Source organism: Anabrus simplex, chromosome 3, assembly GCF_040414725.1.
Source record: "Anabrus simplex isolate iqAnaSimp1 chromosome 3, ASM4041472v1, whole genome shotgun sequence".
Classification (NCBI taxonomy): Eukaryota; Metazoa; Arthropoda; class Insecta; order Orthoptera; family Tettigoniidae; genus Anabrus; species Anabrus simplex.
The window spans coordinates 515,705,379-515,724,243 of NC_090267.1; the positions used below are offsets into that span (position 1 = coordinate 515,705,379).

The window sequence follows — 18,865 nt, forward strand, 5'->3', positions numbered from 1 at the left end:
ATAGCGTTAAGAGACATGCAATTTGATATAATATTACTCTCTGCGTGTACAGTAATTTACATAGAAATCCGTATACAAGGTAGAATACCATAGCGAAGCACGGGTACTTTCGCTAGTAAATCATCTTTACTTGACAGAGAGGAATGTTTTATTGTTAAATGTAGTTTCAGTTTACTGAGAACCATAACAGCATTACCGAGTTTTATACGTTACAGAACACACTGGGGGTTGGGCATGTTTTGTCACCAAACCAAAAGACCCTATGATAAATAATTATGTCTATAATGCAAGTGCAGTACTTTTTTTTTTTTTGGCTCAGTGGTTTCGCTGCGTGCACTTATTGATTAAACACATTGTACAAGGTCCTTCTTGAAAAGTAAGGTAGTTCAATTGTAATAGAAACTAATAAAACTTACGAGCAATCACAACAGACTATTGAGCATTGCAGTGATTGAACTGAAATAATTGTAAGGTGTAGGACATATATTCTTCAAAGAGAAGTAGACGTATGTGTATTGGTACAGGGGAAAAGTCATAAAGCTGAAGAAGCAGTGACAACAGGGACTCCTTGCTAGCTTTATAAAATAATGAAAGATAGGCAGGACCACATTTGACCCAATATTTACATTGTGTCAAATGATGAAAATGTATTGGGAATATGGAAAGGACATGGTAGTAACGTTTCTAGATATTGAAAAGGCATATGACATGTTCCAAGAAATTTGGTATGAAAAACATTGACAGAAGCACAGATTGGGAATGACACCATGCAGATTGTAATAGCATTGTTTCAAAATTGCAAAAGCTATGTTAGAACCAAAGTGGGTCAAACTGAATGGCTCAGAGTTGAGACAGGCTTAAGACAGGGAAGTGTTTTGTCTCCCTTACTCTTCATTATCTTCATGGATAGAATTCTACATGATGTCAAGGAGAAGATGATGGGTGAGCAAGTAAAGTTCTCTTTGCTGATGACATTGTAGTTTGAGGAGATAATGAAGAGGAAATACAGAGACAAGTTGATTTATGGAATGAGGATATAACAAATTTTGGAATGAAGATTAGTACTGCGAAAGGCAAGACTTTGATCATGACGAGAGATAACAGAAAATCCAGGGGAGTGATAAAAATAGGAAAAGAACCTCTTGAAGTAGTGAAAATTTTTAAATATTTGGGCAGCATGATGTCACAAGATGGAAATCCGGATGAAGAAATTGATTTAAGAATACAGCAGTCTGCAAGTTTCTTCCAGTGTGAGATACATTGAATGGAATAGAGATGTGCCAATGAAGTGCAAGAAGGTTTTATACTCGTCCTATTATAAACCTATACTGACCTATGCTTCAGCAGCCTGGACGTTGACTAAGCGGAACTAAAGTAAGATACAAGCAGTTTATTTTTTTAATTTTTTTATTTTTTGCTAGGGGCTTTACGTCGCACCGACACAGATAGGTCTTATGGCGACGATGGGATAGGAAAGGCCTAGGAGTTGGAAGGAAGTGGCCATGGCCTTAATTAAGGTACAGCCCCAGCATTTGCCTGGTGTGAAAATGGGAAATCACGGAAAACCATCTTCAGGGTTGCCGATAGTGGGATTCGATCCTACTGTCTCCCGGATGCAAGCTCACAGCCGTGCGCCTCTACGCGCACGACAAGCAGTTTAAGTAAGGTTCTTGAGGAGCATACAGGGAAAGACAAGACGGGATAGAAAACGACATGAGTAAATAAGGAGAAGTGTGGGAGTGTCTAAACATCAAGCTAAAGTGGTTTGGACACATAATGAGAACGCCAGGAGAGAGAATACCGAACAGAACATTCATGGATACAGAGACAGCAAAGAGGCCTAGGGGACGGCCTAGAATGAGATCGAGGAGCTCTGTTATGGACTGTATTGCAAATAGAGGAGTCAATAGCAGTAAAGTACTAAAAGAGGAGTGGTGGAAAGATTGAGTAAGGTGGAGGGCTTGGGTACTCTACTGTACCCAGAGGGAATCCGGAAAAGGAAATGGATGATGATGATGATGATGATGAAGAAGAAGAACAATTTTGCCAATCCCTGCAATTTAAACGAAAATAATTTTCCCAAAATATGCTGCAAGTGTAAAAAAGGAACTGCGTAGTGCAATGGTAGAGGCAAAAAATACAAATATATTATAATAAGCAAACTAAAACCCCTTGACACTACAGCCCTTGAAGGGCCTTGGCCTACCAAGTGATCGCTGCTCAACCCGAAGGCCTGCAGATTACGAGGTGTCGTGTGGTCAGCACAATGAATCCTCTCGGGTGTTATTCTTGGCTTTCAAGACCGGGAATAAGCAAACTACTCAGTAAAAAAAGGGGGGGCGGAGGGGGAGACATGTTTATGAACGTATGCCATCCTCCACAAAACAATACCTCACACCCAGGTATATTACCAACTAAACCTTTGTTCTTTACCGTTGAAGTATACAAAAGAACATTGATAGATTCACGTTCATTTTCAGAACACTAACGGAAATGTCAAATAAGGGCAAAAAAATTTATAACAGTCCTCCAGGGTGGATTTTTATCACAGTTGGAGAGCTTCAGTATGGTGTATGTCCCCTACGAGCATTTATCACAGCTTGGCACCTGTGTGGCATGCTCCGCATGAGTCGACGGAGGTCATGTTGCAGTATCAGGTCCCATTCTTCAATAAGAGCCTGTTCGAGGTCTTGGAGAGTCTCTGGTGGAACAGGACGCCCACGAACACTTCTGTCAAGCCTATCCCACACATCCTCGATGGGATTAAGGTTGGGACTTGCTGCTGGCCATTCCATCTCTTGAATGTCCAGTTCTCGCCTGACAGCTCTGGTGATGCGCCCTACATGAGCCCTGGCATTGTCGTACATGAGTACAAATTCAGGGCCAACACCGTATGCAGCAACCAGCAAATGCTGTAGCAGTATCTGCTCGATGTACCCCACAGCGGTAAGATTACCACAGATGAAGACAAGATCCATACGGCCATCAGTACTGATGCCACCCCACACCATCACAGAACCTTGTGCGAATCGGTCACCTTCTTGGACAACATTGGGCATGTACTGCACACCACGGCATCTCCATGTACGTTGATGTCCATCACTCTATGTCAGGGGAAATCTGGACTCGTCTGTGAACAACACGTCTCCATTGACGAAGTTGTCAATTGATGTGGCTACAGGCAAACAGAAGGCTATCTGTGCGATGGTGCTGCGTTAAGCGGGGTACTCGAACAGGACGTCTGGGTCGTAAGGACACTTCTCTTAACCTGTTCCTTACTGTCTGGTCAGACACCGTGACTCCAGTGATCCTCCTGAGGTCTTGTTGCAGTTCTCTGGCAGTTGCCGAACGTTGCCGCAATGCACAGATGGTCAGATATCGATCATCCTATGGGGTTGTCATGCGTCTACGACCTTGTCCAACCCTCCTTGTGAACTGGCCCATCTCATTGTAGCAATTCCACAAGTGTTGAATAACATATGGAGAGACATAGAGATCCACAGCAACACGACGAAAAGTCCATCCTTCCTGGATCCAAGTGACGGCCCTTGCGACTTGAACCTCGTTAAGATGTCTCATGGGATGTGCTGGTTTACGTACAACATGCTCAAATGACTGCAGTAATCTGTGTACCTCACGACACACAGATGCACCGCTATTCACTTTGTTTTGAGGGGTCACCAGACAGTTTAATGCATGGCTACACCTGCAGATGAAGTATAACTTTGATTTGACATACCCTGAGTAGCTAAGATCTCAAGGTATGCTGTACGACCATTGGAACTCCATCTACCAAATTAACGTTCACGTACTAGACGTACCAAATTTTAAGTAGGCTAAATAAATTGTATTTAATTTTTTTGAATGCATGAAAGTTTAGAACATCTAATAAAGTGTAAACAAGCATCATCTTACTAAATCAGTACAGCTGCAGAGAATCAAATACGAGCCTGTGTAACGCAGTTTAAAATAAAGCCTTGACAAGTAAAATTTTACTACTACCTCATGGAGGCTCACTGGTTGTGGAACACTGCTCTAACGTGCCGTAGGCCTGAGGAAAATGACTTGAATGATCCTCAAATTTAGAACAATGCAATGCTTGTATGAGGAGTCGCATTTATCAAGCAGAGGGAGTAAAACTACTTGCAGCGTGGGATTTATCACCACACATGATCACTGGGCATGTTTCCTTCCTGCATGATGCCATAGCTTCTATTCAGAAATTCAGCATGCAGGGAGCCAAAGCCTAGCCAGTTTCTTTTATAAAAAACCGCATACAATGAAGAGAAGAAAATGTTATTCTCTGAGATAGAATTATCACTGTGCTACAGCACATTAGCTTATAGGAAGCAGCTGTTTCTACAGATATCCCTTGTTAACCTTCTCCCATCCATATTAAATGCATGTTATCCCCAGAATGAAAATGCAGTTATTTATAAAACACATTAAAAATAAAAATTACCTTGTACAAATTGTAATAAAGCTAGAAGTATAAATATTTCACCAAATGGAACTCGACAGTCCACAGGTTCAATGTAAGACAGTTTATCAGTCCACTGAAATTTAGGTCTTCAACCTACGTCATCACCTGACGTCAGATTTATATGCTCTATAAATCACCAATATGAGCGTGCAATTATGGTGCAAAAAGTGGTGAAATATGCACTTAAGTATTCACTTATTTTCATAGTACTGAACACTTGTATAAAATGTAGACGTAAGATTCCTTTACTAGACTCGTGATTCATCGACACCAATGCATAAAATCATGATCATAAATAAACACCTGAATGAACACAAAAATCTCACTATTTACAGCTGCGGTTGTTCCACTAGTACAAACCATCTGTGCATAGTTTGTGAGACTTACCAGTCTATCAGTCAATATGCAGACGTCTCCTAGATAAGAGACAGTGTGTTAATCAATACACATGATAAATCGTAATTAGTAAGGCTGTGAAGAAAAACACACAAATACACATTCCTCTTTTTCTTTTACACTGCACATCCTACTTTTCCTGTCCATAATTTGCTTTGTAGTACACTACAGCAATCTTCCCCAAGTTTTCTTGTTTAAATTTGTGGCATTTGTCTTAAAATTAGCTTCAGTGCAGAGAATGATCTCCCTACATCCACGGATGTGACAGGACAGTACTTGAATTCGGGTGCACACACTGTATTCTTGTCTCAAATTTTTCCTTTAAATCTTACAACAGCTGTAATGTTCATTCAGAACAAGGCAACTCATTCTGTAAGAGTTCACAGCATTAATTACTTTACATTTTCTTGAATGCTGATTGTAAAACATGTAAAAATAAAAGTAAAAAACATGCACATTAAATTTGAAATTAAAAGCACTATTAAACTTAATAATTCATCCAGTTTTACCTTCAAACGCACAACCTTGTCGGTTTTGGAGGTCCTACATCTCGGCAAACAAAATATGCATTTGCATACATATCCGATGTCTAGTCATCACACATGTATACGTCGTCATTTCTCCTAATGTTATCAATTTCATTTTCACTCTCCACTTCATGTTCAGTCTGGTTATCACATAAAATATTTTCACGCGAATTAACTGCAGACATGTTTGTTTACATCTGACACCGCAGATATGTATTGTCTCTGCTAATAATAGTCAGCTATATTTGCTTTTCCGCCATTAGGTGGCTTACAGATGTGACTATGAGCGGGAGGTGTTCATCTTCTGTGATACACATTATGCTATGAGTGGGAGAGGGTTAACTGATCATACAGAAGTTTCGAGTCTCTCTCACAACCTTATTTTTTTGTGTGGAACCTTAAAAGAAGTACATTATGCAGCAAAACAAACATGATCTGAACATCATCGTTATAACATACAACATGTATTTGATTGCATCGGTATGTCATGTGCACCTTCATGTTCATAACGGTCCTGTGGATTTTTGATCAGCACAGGTTGATGACCGTGTCTTCTCTCGTAATTTAGGAACATTTGAGTGGAAAAGGGATTCTTTCAGCAAGCCCCAAGGGTCATGAAATCCAGGGAATGGGGAGGGTACGGGTAATTAGCAGTCTCAAAGTGATGATCTAGAAGGGCAATTGACCAACTCATGGTGTGGGCTGTGGCTTCATCTTGCTGCAGTGGCAGGTTTCTGGCAACATTCAGATGTTCAGAGCATGTTTATAATGTCAGAACTGTTCCTTTTGCTGCACACTGTAATATAAGAACTAATAAACATTTGAGCTTTGACGCAAGTGTGATAACAGGTATTACTTGACAACAATGTTCTCTCAGCCATGGATAACTAATGCAAATATCGAGCTCGAATTATCATTATTATTATTATTATTATTATTATTATTATTATTATTATTATTATTATTATTATTATTATTATTATTATTGTTATTATTTCTTGTGTGTGTGGCTGTGAAGTGTTACATCATGTTAGTATTTGTATTATTATTATGATACGATCACGTTATGTGTGAGCTTAAGTCATTAAGTATTAGTGTTATTATTTACGTTGTTGAATGATCGTATTGTGTGTGAGGTTATGTCATGAAAGTATTAGTATTATTTACATAGTCGAGTGATTGTATTGTGTGTGAGGTTATGTCGTGAAACATGTGTTGTGCATAGACATTGGTATCAGTTCCATTAATGTAAATACCTGTGATTTAATATTATAATTTATTCTTACCTGTATATATAAATTGTAATCCATAATTGTGAAACACACTGTAACTTCTGGAATGGTATAGGCACAAGAACAATTGAAAATATTATATACATTATAATCTGTGTATTATGCACTCTTGAGTTTTCGAGAAGATATATTTTTGTAAGGTAACTTTCTAGACGCCTGGCCAGGCACATATATAAGGAGACAATCTTGACGATGCAGTTAGTTACTGCTGAATTATTGACAGAGAGTTGTTGGAAGTTAGTTAGTTGTTGTTGTTTAGTAGAGTGATGGTGTAGCAAGTATATATCCTGGGCTGACAAGCAATATTTACAGTCTCCATATTGAAATACGCGGTCATCTGTTTTCAACTGTGTTTCAAAGTTCTAACCTCTATGTGCTGTGTTCTTCAGTTGTTTTTAATAATGGTGGCTTTGTTGATATTCTCGAAGTGAAGTGTTTTGATACTATGATTAAGGTTATGTGTGTGTTAATTTGTGAATATATGTGAATAAAATGAATTGTACCAACTGACAGCATCTTGTGTGTGTCTGTGTGGATACGTTAGCTTTATGTGCAAAATTTTTTACTTGTGTTGATAGGAAGTAAGGAGTAATAACATACCTTGTCACAACTTGAGTTATAACAAAGAGCTGAGCATTTGGGTGTTTCTTTTAGTTTTTTTTAAACCTTGGAATCGCTGTATACTGTCGATACCTGCAAGGGCTCTATTTTCCACTTAAATATTAGACTGCTGGTTTGAGTGGCTCAGACGGTTAAGGCACTGGCCTTCTAACCCCAACTTGGCAGGTTCGATCCTGGCTCAGTCCGGTGGTATTTGAAGGTGCTCAAATACGACAGCCTCGTGTCGGTAGATTTACTGGCACGTAAAAGAACTCCTGCGGGACTAAATTCCGGCACCTCGGCGTCTCCGAAGACCGTAAAAGTAGTTAGTGGGACGTAAAGCAAATAACATTATTATGATTTATTATTAAATATTAGACTACCGGCTGCAGTCGCTTAAGTACAGCCAGTATCCAGTATCCCATCGTCGCCATAAGACCTATCTGTGTCGGTGCGACGTAAAACAACTTATTACATGTTATAAAACAACTTGTAAATGTAAAATTTGAATTGCTACAGAACATTTTGATATCGATGGGACAGAGTGAAATACCAAAATAAGAAGAGTAGTTAGCCAATGTTGTCAACCCCCCTCTCCTCATCTCATCAATATCTTCATCAAAGAAGTCATCTCATTCATTCCTGAAAGAGAAAACAGTTGGGATCAAAATTAATGGTAAATAAGTTCATTCCACAGGATTCACTCATTATATTGTCATACTACCAGAACAAGCAAAGGTATGCAGAGAATGCTCAACATACTAGCAGAAACTTTAGGCAAATGGGAACTCAAAATTAATACAAAGAAAACTAAAACCATGATGGTATGTAAATCCAGGCAAGCACTTATAACAGACACCGAGGTTGGTTGTACAAGTACACAAAAGTTTACAAATAATCAAATGGAAATATCCAACTTTGACAACCATTCCAGAGCACATGGTGTCACTTGGTGTAGAGTCTTCAGACCACCGTCAAATGCACGAAGTGGGCACTCTTGAACAATGTGTTGTATGGTTTGGTCCTCCACTCCACAGTCACAGGCAGCAGATGCACGGAAACCCCATTTCTTTAAGGTGTGACCACACCTTCCTTGACCTGTTCTAATGCCGTTCAGCTTCGACCAGGTTTGGCGTGGTAGTTGGAATCCCTCTAGCTTCTTTGTAGGATCCTCAACCAGGTGAGCATTGTTGGGTGGATGTTTGTTCCAACGTTGTTGCCACTTGTAGGTCATGTTGAAAGAATTGATACCTTCTAAATCAACCCAGGGTGGCTTGCGTGATTTCAAACGTGTTGTTGGTGGATCTTGCAGGGCATCATACAATGGAGAGTTCTTATGAGAGGTGATCTTCTTGAGCAAGCTTAGCTGCTTTCCTCCTTAGATCTTGCGGAGCGATATTAGCTAGGACTGGTAGCCACTGTGTGGGAGTAGATCTAACAATACCAGTGTTAACCCTCATTGTCTCATTGAATTGCACATCAATCTTAGTGGTATGAGCGCTGTTTTCCCATACAGGGGCACATTATTCACCAGCAGAATACACAAGAGCGAGTGCAGCAGAACGGAGTGTATTAGCGTCTGCACCCCAGCTGCTTCCGGCAGTCTTGCGGAGTAGATTCACCCTTGAGCCAAGTTTCCTCGATAACTTGATGCACTGTTGTTTGAATGCCAAGGACCGATCCAGAGTGATTCCAAGATATATTGGATTGTAGTTATGAGGTACTTTGATTCTGTCAGAAGTCACATGTAGCTTCCTTTGGGCTTCTTTATTATTTAGATGGAATGCAGTAACCTCAGTCTTGTTTGGGTTGGGTTGAAATCCCCATTTGTGGAAGTAATCACTCAGTTTCGCCAGATCACTAGTTAGAACATTCTCACAGTTCATGAAATCTTTACTCTGGATAATTAATGCTAGGTCGTCTGCATACTGGATTTTCATGGAATCTGTGTGAGGCATGTCATGGATATACAGGTTAAACAAAATGGGGGCCAGAACTGATCCCTGTGGTAGGCCATTGTTTAGAATCCTCCACCTGCTAGCTTGCCCATTCAGGAACACCTTAAAGCGCTTGTCAGAAAGCGTGTTGTTCATTGAATGTGCCAACTTTTGACATGGGATGATTTCAATAAATTTGGACATCAAGCCCTCCCTCCATACAGTGCCGTAAGCTGCTGTAAGATCCACGAAAACTGCAGCTGATTTGAGACCTTGTTGAAATCCAGCTTCTACTACAGTTGTCAAATGTTAAGACCTGGGCGCAGCAACTCCGATGTTTCCTAAAGCCACCTTGTTCGATAGGGATGATTTGATCAAAGGCCTCTTGAATGCGATTTAGAATAAGCCTTTCTGGTAGCTTATAGGTCATGTTGAGTAGTGATATTGGTCAATAATGAGAAGCATCAGTTCCATCTTTTCCCGGTTTCAGGATGGCAATTATCTTAGCCAGTTTGAAAAGCTTTGGTAATTTTCCAGTTTTCAGAATTTCATTGAAAAATCCAATAAGACACATCTTTGTTTTCGGTCCAATGGCTTTAAGAAACTGGATATGTGCCATTGAAGCCAGCAGCTTTGTTTACCTTTAGCATATTCAAGGCTTTATCAAGTTCCTCAATGCAGAAGTCACATGAGTAGACTGGGTGTGGTTTTAGATAGGACCTCTTTATGTACAGTTCATTCTTCACAGTTCGTGTCTGTTCTTTGTCTATTTTAGTTTTTGAAATATTCATCAGTCTGGATGCAACAGCAGTAGCATTCACATGTCTGACTGTACTTGACAACCTGGGATCTGTACCAAGTTTTCTAATGAGGTTTCAGGCTTTCCGACTAGAATGTGTGAAGTTGAGTCCTGCCATAGTTTTATGCCATTTTTCTCTTCTGTTCTTATTCAGAGCTTTCAAGAGGTCATCAGCTGTCATGTCGTCATGAGATTCTTGATATTTGGCATATAACTCATCTCACTCTTGGGACCATCCAGGGATGTACTCCTTCCGAAAACCACGTGGGATACATTTCCTGGCATTTGCTTTAATCGCACCCACAAATCGTTCATAATTGTTTGGTACTGGAGGAATCCATTGAATGGTATTATCTAGACCTTTCTAAAATAGCTCCCAGTTTGCAAGTTGAAAATTCGTCGAGGTTGAGGTACGGAGGTGGCTAATGGAATTTCAGTACCAAAATGAATTATGACTGGCCTATGCTGGCTGTGTGGGAAAGACTTGATAACTTTTCGTTGTGTCATTTCATTATTTCCAGATCTAGATGTGATGCACAAATCAGGAGAATAATCCTTTAACCATCTGCCAGATCGGAACGTTCCAGGATCTTTAGCATTATAAACAAGCTGAAGATTCTGCATGTCCATCCATTCATTTACAATAGCTCCCATTTTGGTATTCTTTCTGGTATCACCAGACATGACTTTGACTGTTGAAATCGCCAACATACACAACTGAAGAATCTTACAGGTGGATTTGGCCAACTAACTTGCGGTGGTTTGCAAGGTATTTGCAACCTAAGGTTGGCCCTGATAAAATTGGAAAAGTGAAACAATTTTGCTACCATGGAAGCCTAATCACAAATGATGATTGGAGTCCACCAGAAGTCAAGAAGGGGACAGCAATCAAAAGATAAAAATTTCATGATTATTGGTCCATATTGAACTGTGAATTACAATAATAGTTAAATATTTTGTATTTAATGTCCACCTTTTCAGTACAAATTATAAATAATATACATTTATATTAACAATAGGGACTAGTTTCGACCTAAATCATAGGTCATCATCAGCCATGAAGCAAAATGTATCGAATAAAATAAACAATGTAACGACACAATGGTCTTTAAAAAAACTGTACGTACAATCAATAGAATTTTAAGTTAAGACTAGTTGAATAAAATAATTTCTGTGAAAACTTTAAACAATGGAAGACAGTGTAGTGTCAATAATATTAAAAATGATATGTACATACCATATGAGAAATAAGGTAATGTTCAAGATTTTCGTTGCACTACATTAAAGATATCCTTTTAATAGAGGTTCCTAAAATGCTGGATTGCTGCCCTATGTTAAAAAGTTGTTTTTCATTGGTATTCATAATGCTAGTTGCGGTTCACGCATAGAAATGCAATTGAACTGGCTCTCCATATAAGCCACAGTCTGTTCAAAGTTCAAGTGATCTTCTTAAGATATCAAACATGAACTGTTCAAGTGCAGAAAAAAATCGCGCAGCCACTTCTCATGCCCAGGATTTGATTGTGGTGTTCATCAACACTGTTATCATAAATTAGAAGATTACTGGAGATGCATGAAGACCGGAAGAAAGAGAAGCCACCCTGAAGATACCGAGGATGAGGCCAACTAAGCGGTCTGTGTTTTGGAGTGATGTGCATGTATTATATTATTCAATCCTTTTTTTATTTCTCTTACCTTTAGAACTGTTCAGAATACTGAAAAGTGTATATATTCTTGATCAGCATAAAATGGCACATATTTTGTATATAATATAACAGTGATACAGCTGGTTTTTTTTTTACCTCTGTGTTTCCTAGAACTTCATGGACTATTCGACATTTTTTCTTTTGTGTGGAATATTTCACCCAAGCACCCTTAAAACACTAAATTGGTTAGTTTTATTTCTTACTATATTTTCCTGAATAAAATGACATGTAATACTTATTAGTTAATTATTTTCTTTTATGTGATTTTATGAAAAGTTGCATGAGAAACTCTCAGAAATGGTTAGTGGTTGGAGGTAATAGTCACTGGTTGCAGGGAGAATATTATTGACACTACACTGTGTCTTCCATTGTTTAAACTTTTTACAGACATTATTTTATTCAACCAGCCTTAACTGAAAATTCTATTGATTGTACATACAGTTTTTTAAGACCATTGTGTCATTACATTGTTTAATTTATTCGATATATATGTGTAATTTGCTTCAAAGCTGATGATGACCTACAATTTAGGTCGAAACTAGTCTCTGAATGTTAATATAAATGTATATCATTTATAAATTGTGTTGAAAAGGTGGACATTAAATATAAAATATTTAACTATTATTGTAGGGGCAGCAATGGCAAAGGCAGCCTTCTAAGATAAAAAGCGTCTGCTGACCAACAAACAAATATATGAGGCGGTCCGTTCCAAAACTCGTCTTATCCATTTTTTTTTTTAAATGAGTTAGAGGTAGCATTGCCTTCCTGGTGATGTTTGTGATAGTTCTAACACAAAATTAAGCACCAAAACTCGCCTTTTCCCATAGAAATCTGTCACCAAACTTAGGCTATTGTTCCATAACTCGCCTTATCCAGGGCGCTTGTCGTTCCAAAACTCGCCATATACAATCAACTAATAGGAATGGATAATTTCAGCACGTGACTCACGCTACAATTTACCCGCGTTTTATGCCAGTCTTTCCATTCTTTGAGTTATTCTTGAACTGTGTTAGTCTTTCATGCAGTTTTGTGCTGTGAATAGAGTGTATTAAGATGACCGAACATATTGCTCTTGTTGTGGAAGGTATATAAAACTTGTTAATATAGAACAGTTTCACATTCAGGTCTGCCAAAAGACATTCTTGAATGTATTACATGTCAGCAAAGATCGGGTTCAGAGGATTGCCAGAAATCACTTCACAACAGGGAAACTTCCAACAGAAAAGAGGGGAGGAGCTAGGATCAAACGAGTGTACACTGAAAAGAGGCACTCCGTGAAACGTTTCATTGAAAGTTTGCAGTGTTGTGAAAGTCACTATTGCCGCGGAAAGTCACCGGTCAGACAGTATCTACCCGGAAATTTAAACATCGCTAAGCTTTACAAAATGTATAACAACAAATCGCCTGAAGAACTCAGGGTGAAGCGGTGGTTCTTCCGTGAAATTTTTATGCGTTGCTACAACATAGGATTTGGAACACCAGTTACTGACGCTTGCTCAAAGTGCATAGAGCTCAAGGAGAAAATTAAACTTTAAAGTTCGAACGTATCACTGAAGAATGATTTAATCTTGGAACTTAGAGTACACAAACTAAGGGCTGCAGCTTTTTTCAAAAAGCTCCAAGAAGAAAGGGACAGCATGGCAATATTTTCATTTGACTGCCAAAAGAATCTTGTGAATCCAAAAGTTCCAGATCAAATTTCCTATTACAGTCGCCAATTGTACACCTATAATTTTACCATTGTGAGGGGTACCTCGCATGCCAAGTTGACAAAGGTGAATGTTTTTACATACACATGGACGGAGCATGAATTCAACAAGGAGTCTAATGAAACGTCATCTGCAGTTTACCATCGATTATCTCAAACTGATTTGTCAAACTTCACTACTATACGAATTCGTGCGGATGGCTGCGGAGGACAGAACCGCAAATCTACAATGATTGCAATGTGCTCATATTTCTTGACACACACAGCTCCGCCTAATATAGAAAGGGTTGACTTGGTCTTTCCTATGACAGGCCACTCATATCTGCCCTCTGACAGGGTATTTGCTCAAGTCTAGAGAGAGAGAGATATGGAAATGCCCTATAATCTGTAATCCAGCAGAATATGAAGACATCTTTAGCAAACATGCTGAAATCTTCAAGTTTGGCAGAGACTGCTCGGTGAACAATTGGAAAATGGTTTCTGAAAATATGATGAAAATGCCTGCATCTTGGCACTTTGAATTTTCTCCAGTGAAACGATTTGTTATCAGCAAAGACTCACTGGGGAATGTCACCCTTATGGGGAGAACCTCATTACAACTCAGACATCGGTTTACGAAAATCCGTAATGAAAAAGGGAAAACGCCTGCGAGATATACTAATGCCACCTGAATTATTGCCAGGAGTAAACTTGAATCCCGCCAAAGTAAAGGACGTAAAAAGTTTGCTTGAAAAGCATTTTGGAATGGATTGGGATAGGAATGAGTTGATTTCTTTTTATAAGAATTTGTTCACCTCAATTTCTGTAGACGAAAACAATCTTGTTGAAGAAACAAAAGTTCTTTGTGATGGATCTCAAGAGGAGGGAACATATTTGAGAGTGTGATTTACAACAAAGTGATGTTTTATTGTTCAAGTTAATTCTATTGTGAATGCAGTGTAGCCTATAAAGGAAGAATTCTCTCCAAATACTATGGATAGGATGTAAATATGATATCACACTGCTGTGTGTAATTTATTTGTGAATATCATTATACTGATAGCAAAAAGGTGCATACTGGTGAGTTTTATTACAACATTATATTCTCAATCCTTTCACTTTTCTTGTTTGAAAATAAGTTGTGTGAGGTAATATATTCTGAATTTTTTTTGGGTGCTCCAAAACTCGTCTTATCCAAAATACAAATGTAATTTATTGACGTTCTACTAATTATATTTATAATTCTTCAGTAAGACGACCCTATGACATTGGATTTGAACGCGTCGTAATACATTTAAAGAAGTCTGACTTATATTACAAAAATTACAGGTTTTTCGCTTTTCCTGAAAAATCACTTATGATGGATAAGACGAGTTTTGGAACGGACCGCCTCATATATTCAAACTCGGAAGGCTTTTGTATGGAGTGTGCTTCTGAACTGTTGTGGAAGCTGGACATTAGGAGAACAGGAAAAGAAAAGATCACCGGTATTGAAAAGATGAAAATAAAATTTATTAGTTGCATGATTAGGATTTTTACTTATTTTCACAGCTTCAGCAGGAACACTGGCTAATATGTGGTTGCCAGCCATTATGAATTTAAAGAGGTAGTTCTCTTCCCTGTCCTGTCACTATTGTTATTTTGTGTCACTGTTTTGCAAATTCGTTATTCTCTTCATCACTAGATGGTTCACTCTTTCATAACTGTACTGTATTTGTACTTGTTGCTGTTTTATTCTTACTTCTTTTCACTCTCGTGTCTTCAAGCTCCTTATAATATGTCCTTATTTCTACGCCTCCCTCGTCCCACCCTGACTCACTCAAATTTTTCTCTTTTTCTGCTACACACTTTTCTTTCTTTCCATCTTCAGCTCTATTCTGTTCTCTATCCTTGTGTCAGTCCAGCTCTATTCTGTTCTCTATCCTTGTGTCAGTCTTTTGTTGCACTTTATTTCATTTTTTCTACCACATTCGTTTTTGATTCGCCTGATAACCTTATTTAGAAAATGCAAATGCGTATTATTAAACAGAAACATCTTAATTGGAGCTAAGATGGCGACGTCACTTCCTGCTTGCACAGTGACTTCTCCAAAAGACCAACGGTAAAGCATTCACCGACATTATCGCAAAAGTCTTCCTAGCAAATGGGCGAGGTTTTCTTCTGAAGACGTGGAGTGATAGAAATTTGTTGAATTATATGAATGTGACCTGCTTGATGAAAATCCATGCATTTTACATCTAGTGCTACTTATTCATCTTATTGATATCCATCATCTACAAGAATATATTTAAACTAACCAATATTAAGAAGCTACTATGTTTTCTGTTTTTGTTTCAGTGAAACATCTGAAAGAAGTGGACAGTAGGGCATGGTATGAGAAGCTTGAGGAGTTTGAAGGAGACTTTGAATTTGTTGAAGAAGATGGTGAAGATGGTGCAACAGGTAGGTTTGTTTTCTGTTTCTTTTTTGAGCATGCCATATGTGTGTCTGAAATGGTATAGGCAGACGTGCCAAATCTCCCAATATTTCATCTTTCTTCCCGATCTCCCGATCGCCGCGACTGATGTTCCGATTTTCAGAGCAGTGTCAGTAATTTTCGTATTATTTTAAACTCCCACGCGTTTCCATGTTCTATCGATATATGGCTGAGTATGGCTGGTCGATAGTAGTTCTAATAATGAAACCAGATGGCAGTACGAGGCACGATGCCCAGTCATGTGCTCATCTTTCGTCTATAATACAGTCAAATACTCATGCTCTTTGGTCAAATAGCTTAATAGGAAGTGGAAGTCTCAAGCGTGTAACCTAACCTCAGAAGTAGCACGCCATAGACGTCTACCCGGGCCAGGACCTGCATAAGTGCTCGTGTTGTATGTCTTAATATTTGTTTTGGCCAAAATGCCAAAAAAAGAAATATGATGCAGTGTTTAAAAGTGCTTATAGGGAAGAGTTTCCGTGTTTCAGTGAATCCAGGAAGGGACCAACATTCACATTCTGTACTATATGTAGGTGTGATTTTTCAGTCGCGCATGGCGGGAAGTGCGATCTCAAACATATGCAAATGAATAAAAAACACAAGGAGAGTGTCCAGTGTGTAGAAAGAAAACCGAAACTGAACTTTTCATGTAAAAACCAAGATGTAAATCCTGTGACGAATGCCGAGGCTTTATTTATGTCCTTTATTGTAGAACATAACCTGCCTGTAAATTTTGCCGACCCTGTGGGACCTTTGTTTTGTAAAATGTTTTCTGATTTGGAAATCACTAAACAATATGGGTGTGCTAGAACGAAACAGCAGCTACTATTACAGAAATGTGCATGGAAGGAAGAGCGAAAATTGTATCATATTTGCAGGTGAATGCATTTTCTGTTGCTACTTATGGTAGTAATAAAAGCGACTTGAAAATATATCCTATTGTTGTAACATTTTTTAGGCCTGAACTCTATGAAATTCTGAGTAGTTGTCTACTCTCTGTGCCTAATTTAGAAGGGGATGCTACTGGAGCTAACATTGCCAATCTTTTGCTCTCAACTTTTCAGGAATTCTGCATTCCATTAAAAAACTGCCTAACTCTTGGTGCTGATAATGCTCCAGTAATGGTAGGATTAAAGATTGGTGTGGTGGGATGTTTGAAGCGGGAAAAAGTAACATAATCATTGTAGGCTGCTCTTGTCACCTAATTAATCTTGCTGCAGAGAAGGGTGCGGCGTGCTTGCCCGCAAATGTAGATGAAAGTATAATTGATATAAGTAAAACCTTCCTATAACGGACACCTTCGGGATCGAAAAAAATGTCCGTTATGAAAGGGTGTCTGCCCGTAAGAGGTTATGAAACCGGTACCATTAAACATAAGTTGGAACACAATAACCCATGTATTGTATGTGTTAACAATTCTCGCAAATGTATCTTTAATTGTATACTGTATACAGTATTGCACAATATACTGCACTGTACTCACATGAGAAAGTTGTAGATGGGCTGCTGCAGCTGCGATGCACTGTATTAAAGAGATAAAGACACTTCTATGGAAACCTCTATCGAGCACACTGTACACTATTACCATTCACCATGTTAAAATTAAGAAGAACGTATGAGTTTTTGAACCTTCAAATCAGTTTGTAGATGTAGCAATATCTAGCACAGTACGGTAAAACATTAGCACTTGAAAAAATCCTTAATGTTCATTTGTTTTGTCCATTTTGGTTTAGCAATGATGTTTTCACTATGTGCAATTAAATCCTGGGTCAAAATACACCTTTTTCATCGTTTTGTTTATAATAAAATTCTTTCAGTCGCTTAACAAAGCCGAGAGCCTCACTGTACGAGGTTATTGGCAGTACATTAATTTCCGTATTTTCTTCAAAGTCGTCACTAGCATCACCTTCACTCCCGCTTTCGTCAGAATCTTCATTTTTTCGTTTTCGTGTCTCCACTCTCACACTCTGTTGGAATATCTGAATCAATTTCGATATAGGTGTTCACTTGTACACTGTAACCTGCTGCATTAATCAACTCTTGTGTTGTTCCCATGCTGTCAGGAAGGGTATCCGATTCTATTTCGGGATGTCCACCACTAGCGGGAAACCCAGTTTTCAGAAAGCAGTTACGAATTGTTGAGGCCGTGACTTTTTTCCATGCGTTGGTTATCCATGAAATTGCTTGGAGAACATTCAGCCCCTTTGTCAGTGTTTAAAGGGTTACTTCATTCCCGTTAAGTTCTGATACTATATGCTTCATCACTAACTGTCTGTACATAACCTTGAAGTTCTGGATCACTCCTTGGTCAAGTGGCTGAGAAACTGATGTTACATTTGGTGGGAGAAAGACGATCTTCACATTTTGCAACTTAATTGTATCCGGATGCGATGCTGCATTATCGAGGAATAATAACACTTTTCGCTCCTGGCGTATCATTTTTCTGTCCAATTGTCCTAGCCACTCTGTCATTATTTCTCTGGTCATCCATACTTTCCCATTCGCTTTCCATTCAATGCCAAACTTCGTAATGTCCATATTTTTAAAACACCTTGGTTTTGCAGCTTTTCCTATCACAAGGGGCTCCTCCCATTCTCCACTCATACTTGCACATAACAAGACCGTAAGACGTTCTTTCGCAACTTTTCCACCAGTACAACGATTTCCTTTGAAACACAAAGTTTTGTCGGGAAAAGCATGGAAAAATAATCCAGTTTCATCAGCATTCAAAATATTTTCTGGAGCATACCCGTCTATGATTGAAGGTATTTTTTCTTGCCAGTTGTCAACAATCTCCATATTAACACTGGATGATTGTCCGCAAATCACTCTGAAGTTGATACCATGTCGCTTTCTGAATCTTTCTAGCCAGCCATTCGAGGCTTTGAAATCTCCAATACCTAATTCTGTCGCGAATTCTAATGCTTTTGCTTGTATCATTGGTCCTGACACAGGGACATTC

The 18,865-nt window shown here is 38.7% G+C and overlaps 1 protein-coding gene across 1 annotated transcript in view; it reads left to right on the forward strand.

Annotated features, from left to right (window-relative positions):
- The window catches only part of fsd (fates-shifted), a 119,112-nt gene that overhangs the window by 29,043 nt on the left and 71,204 nt on the right, over nt 1-18,865 (forward strand). The window contains exon 3 of the mRNA XM_067143702.2: nt 15,765-15,869. Coding sequence (XP_066999803.1) covers nt 15,765-15,869 — 105 coding nt within the window. The remainder of the gene's footprint in view (nt 1-15,764; nt 15,870-18,865) is intronic.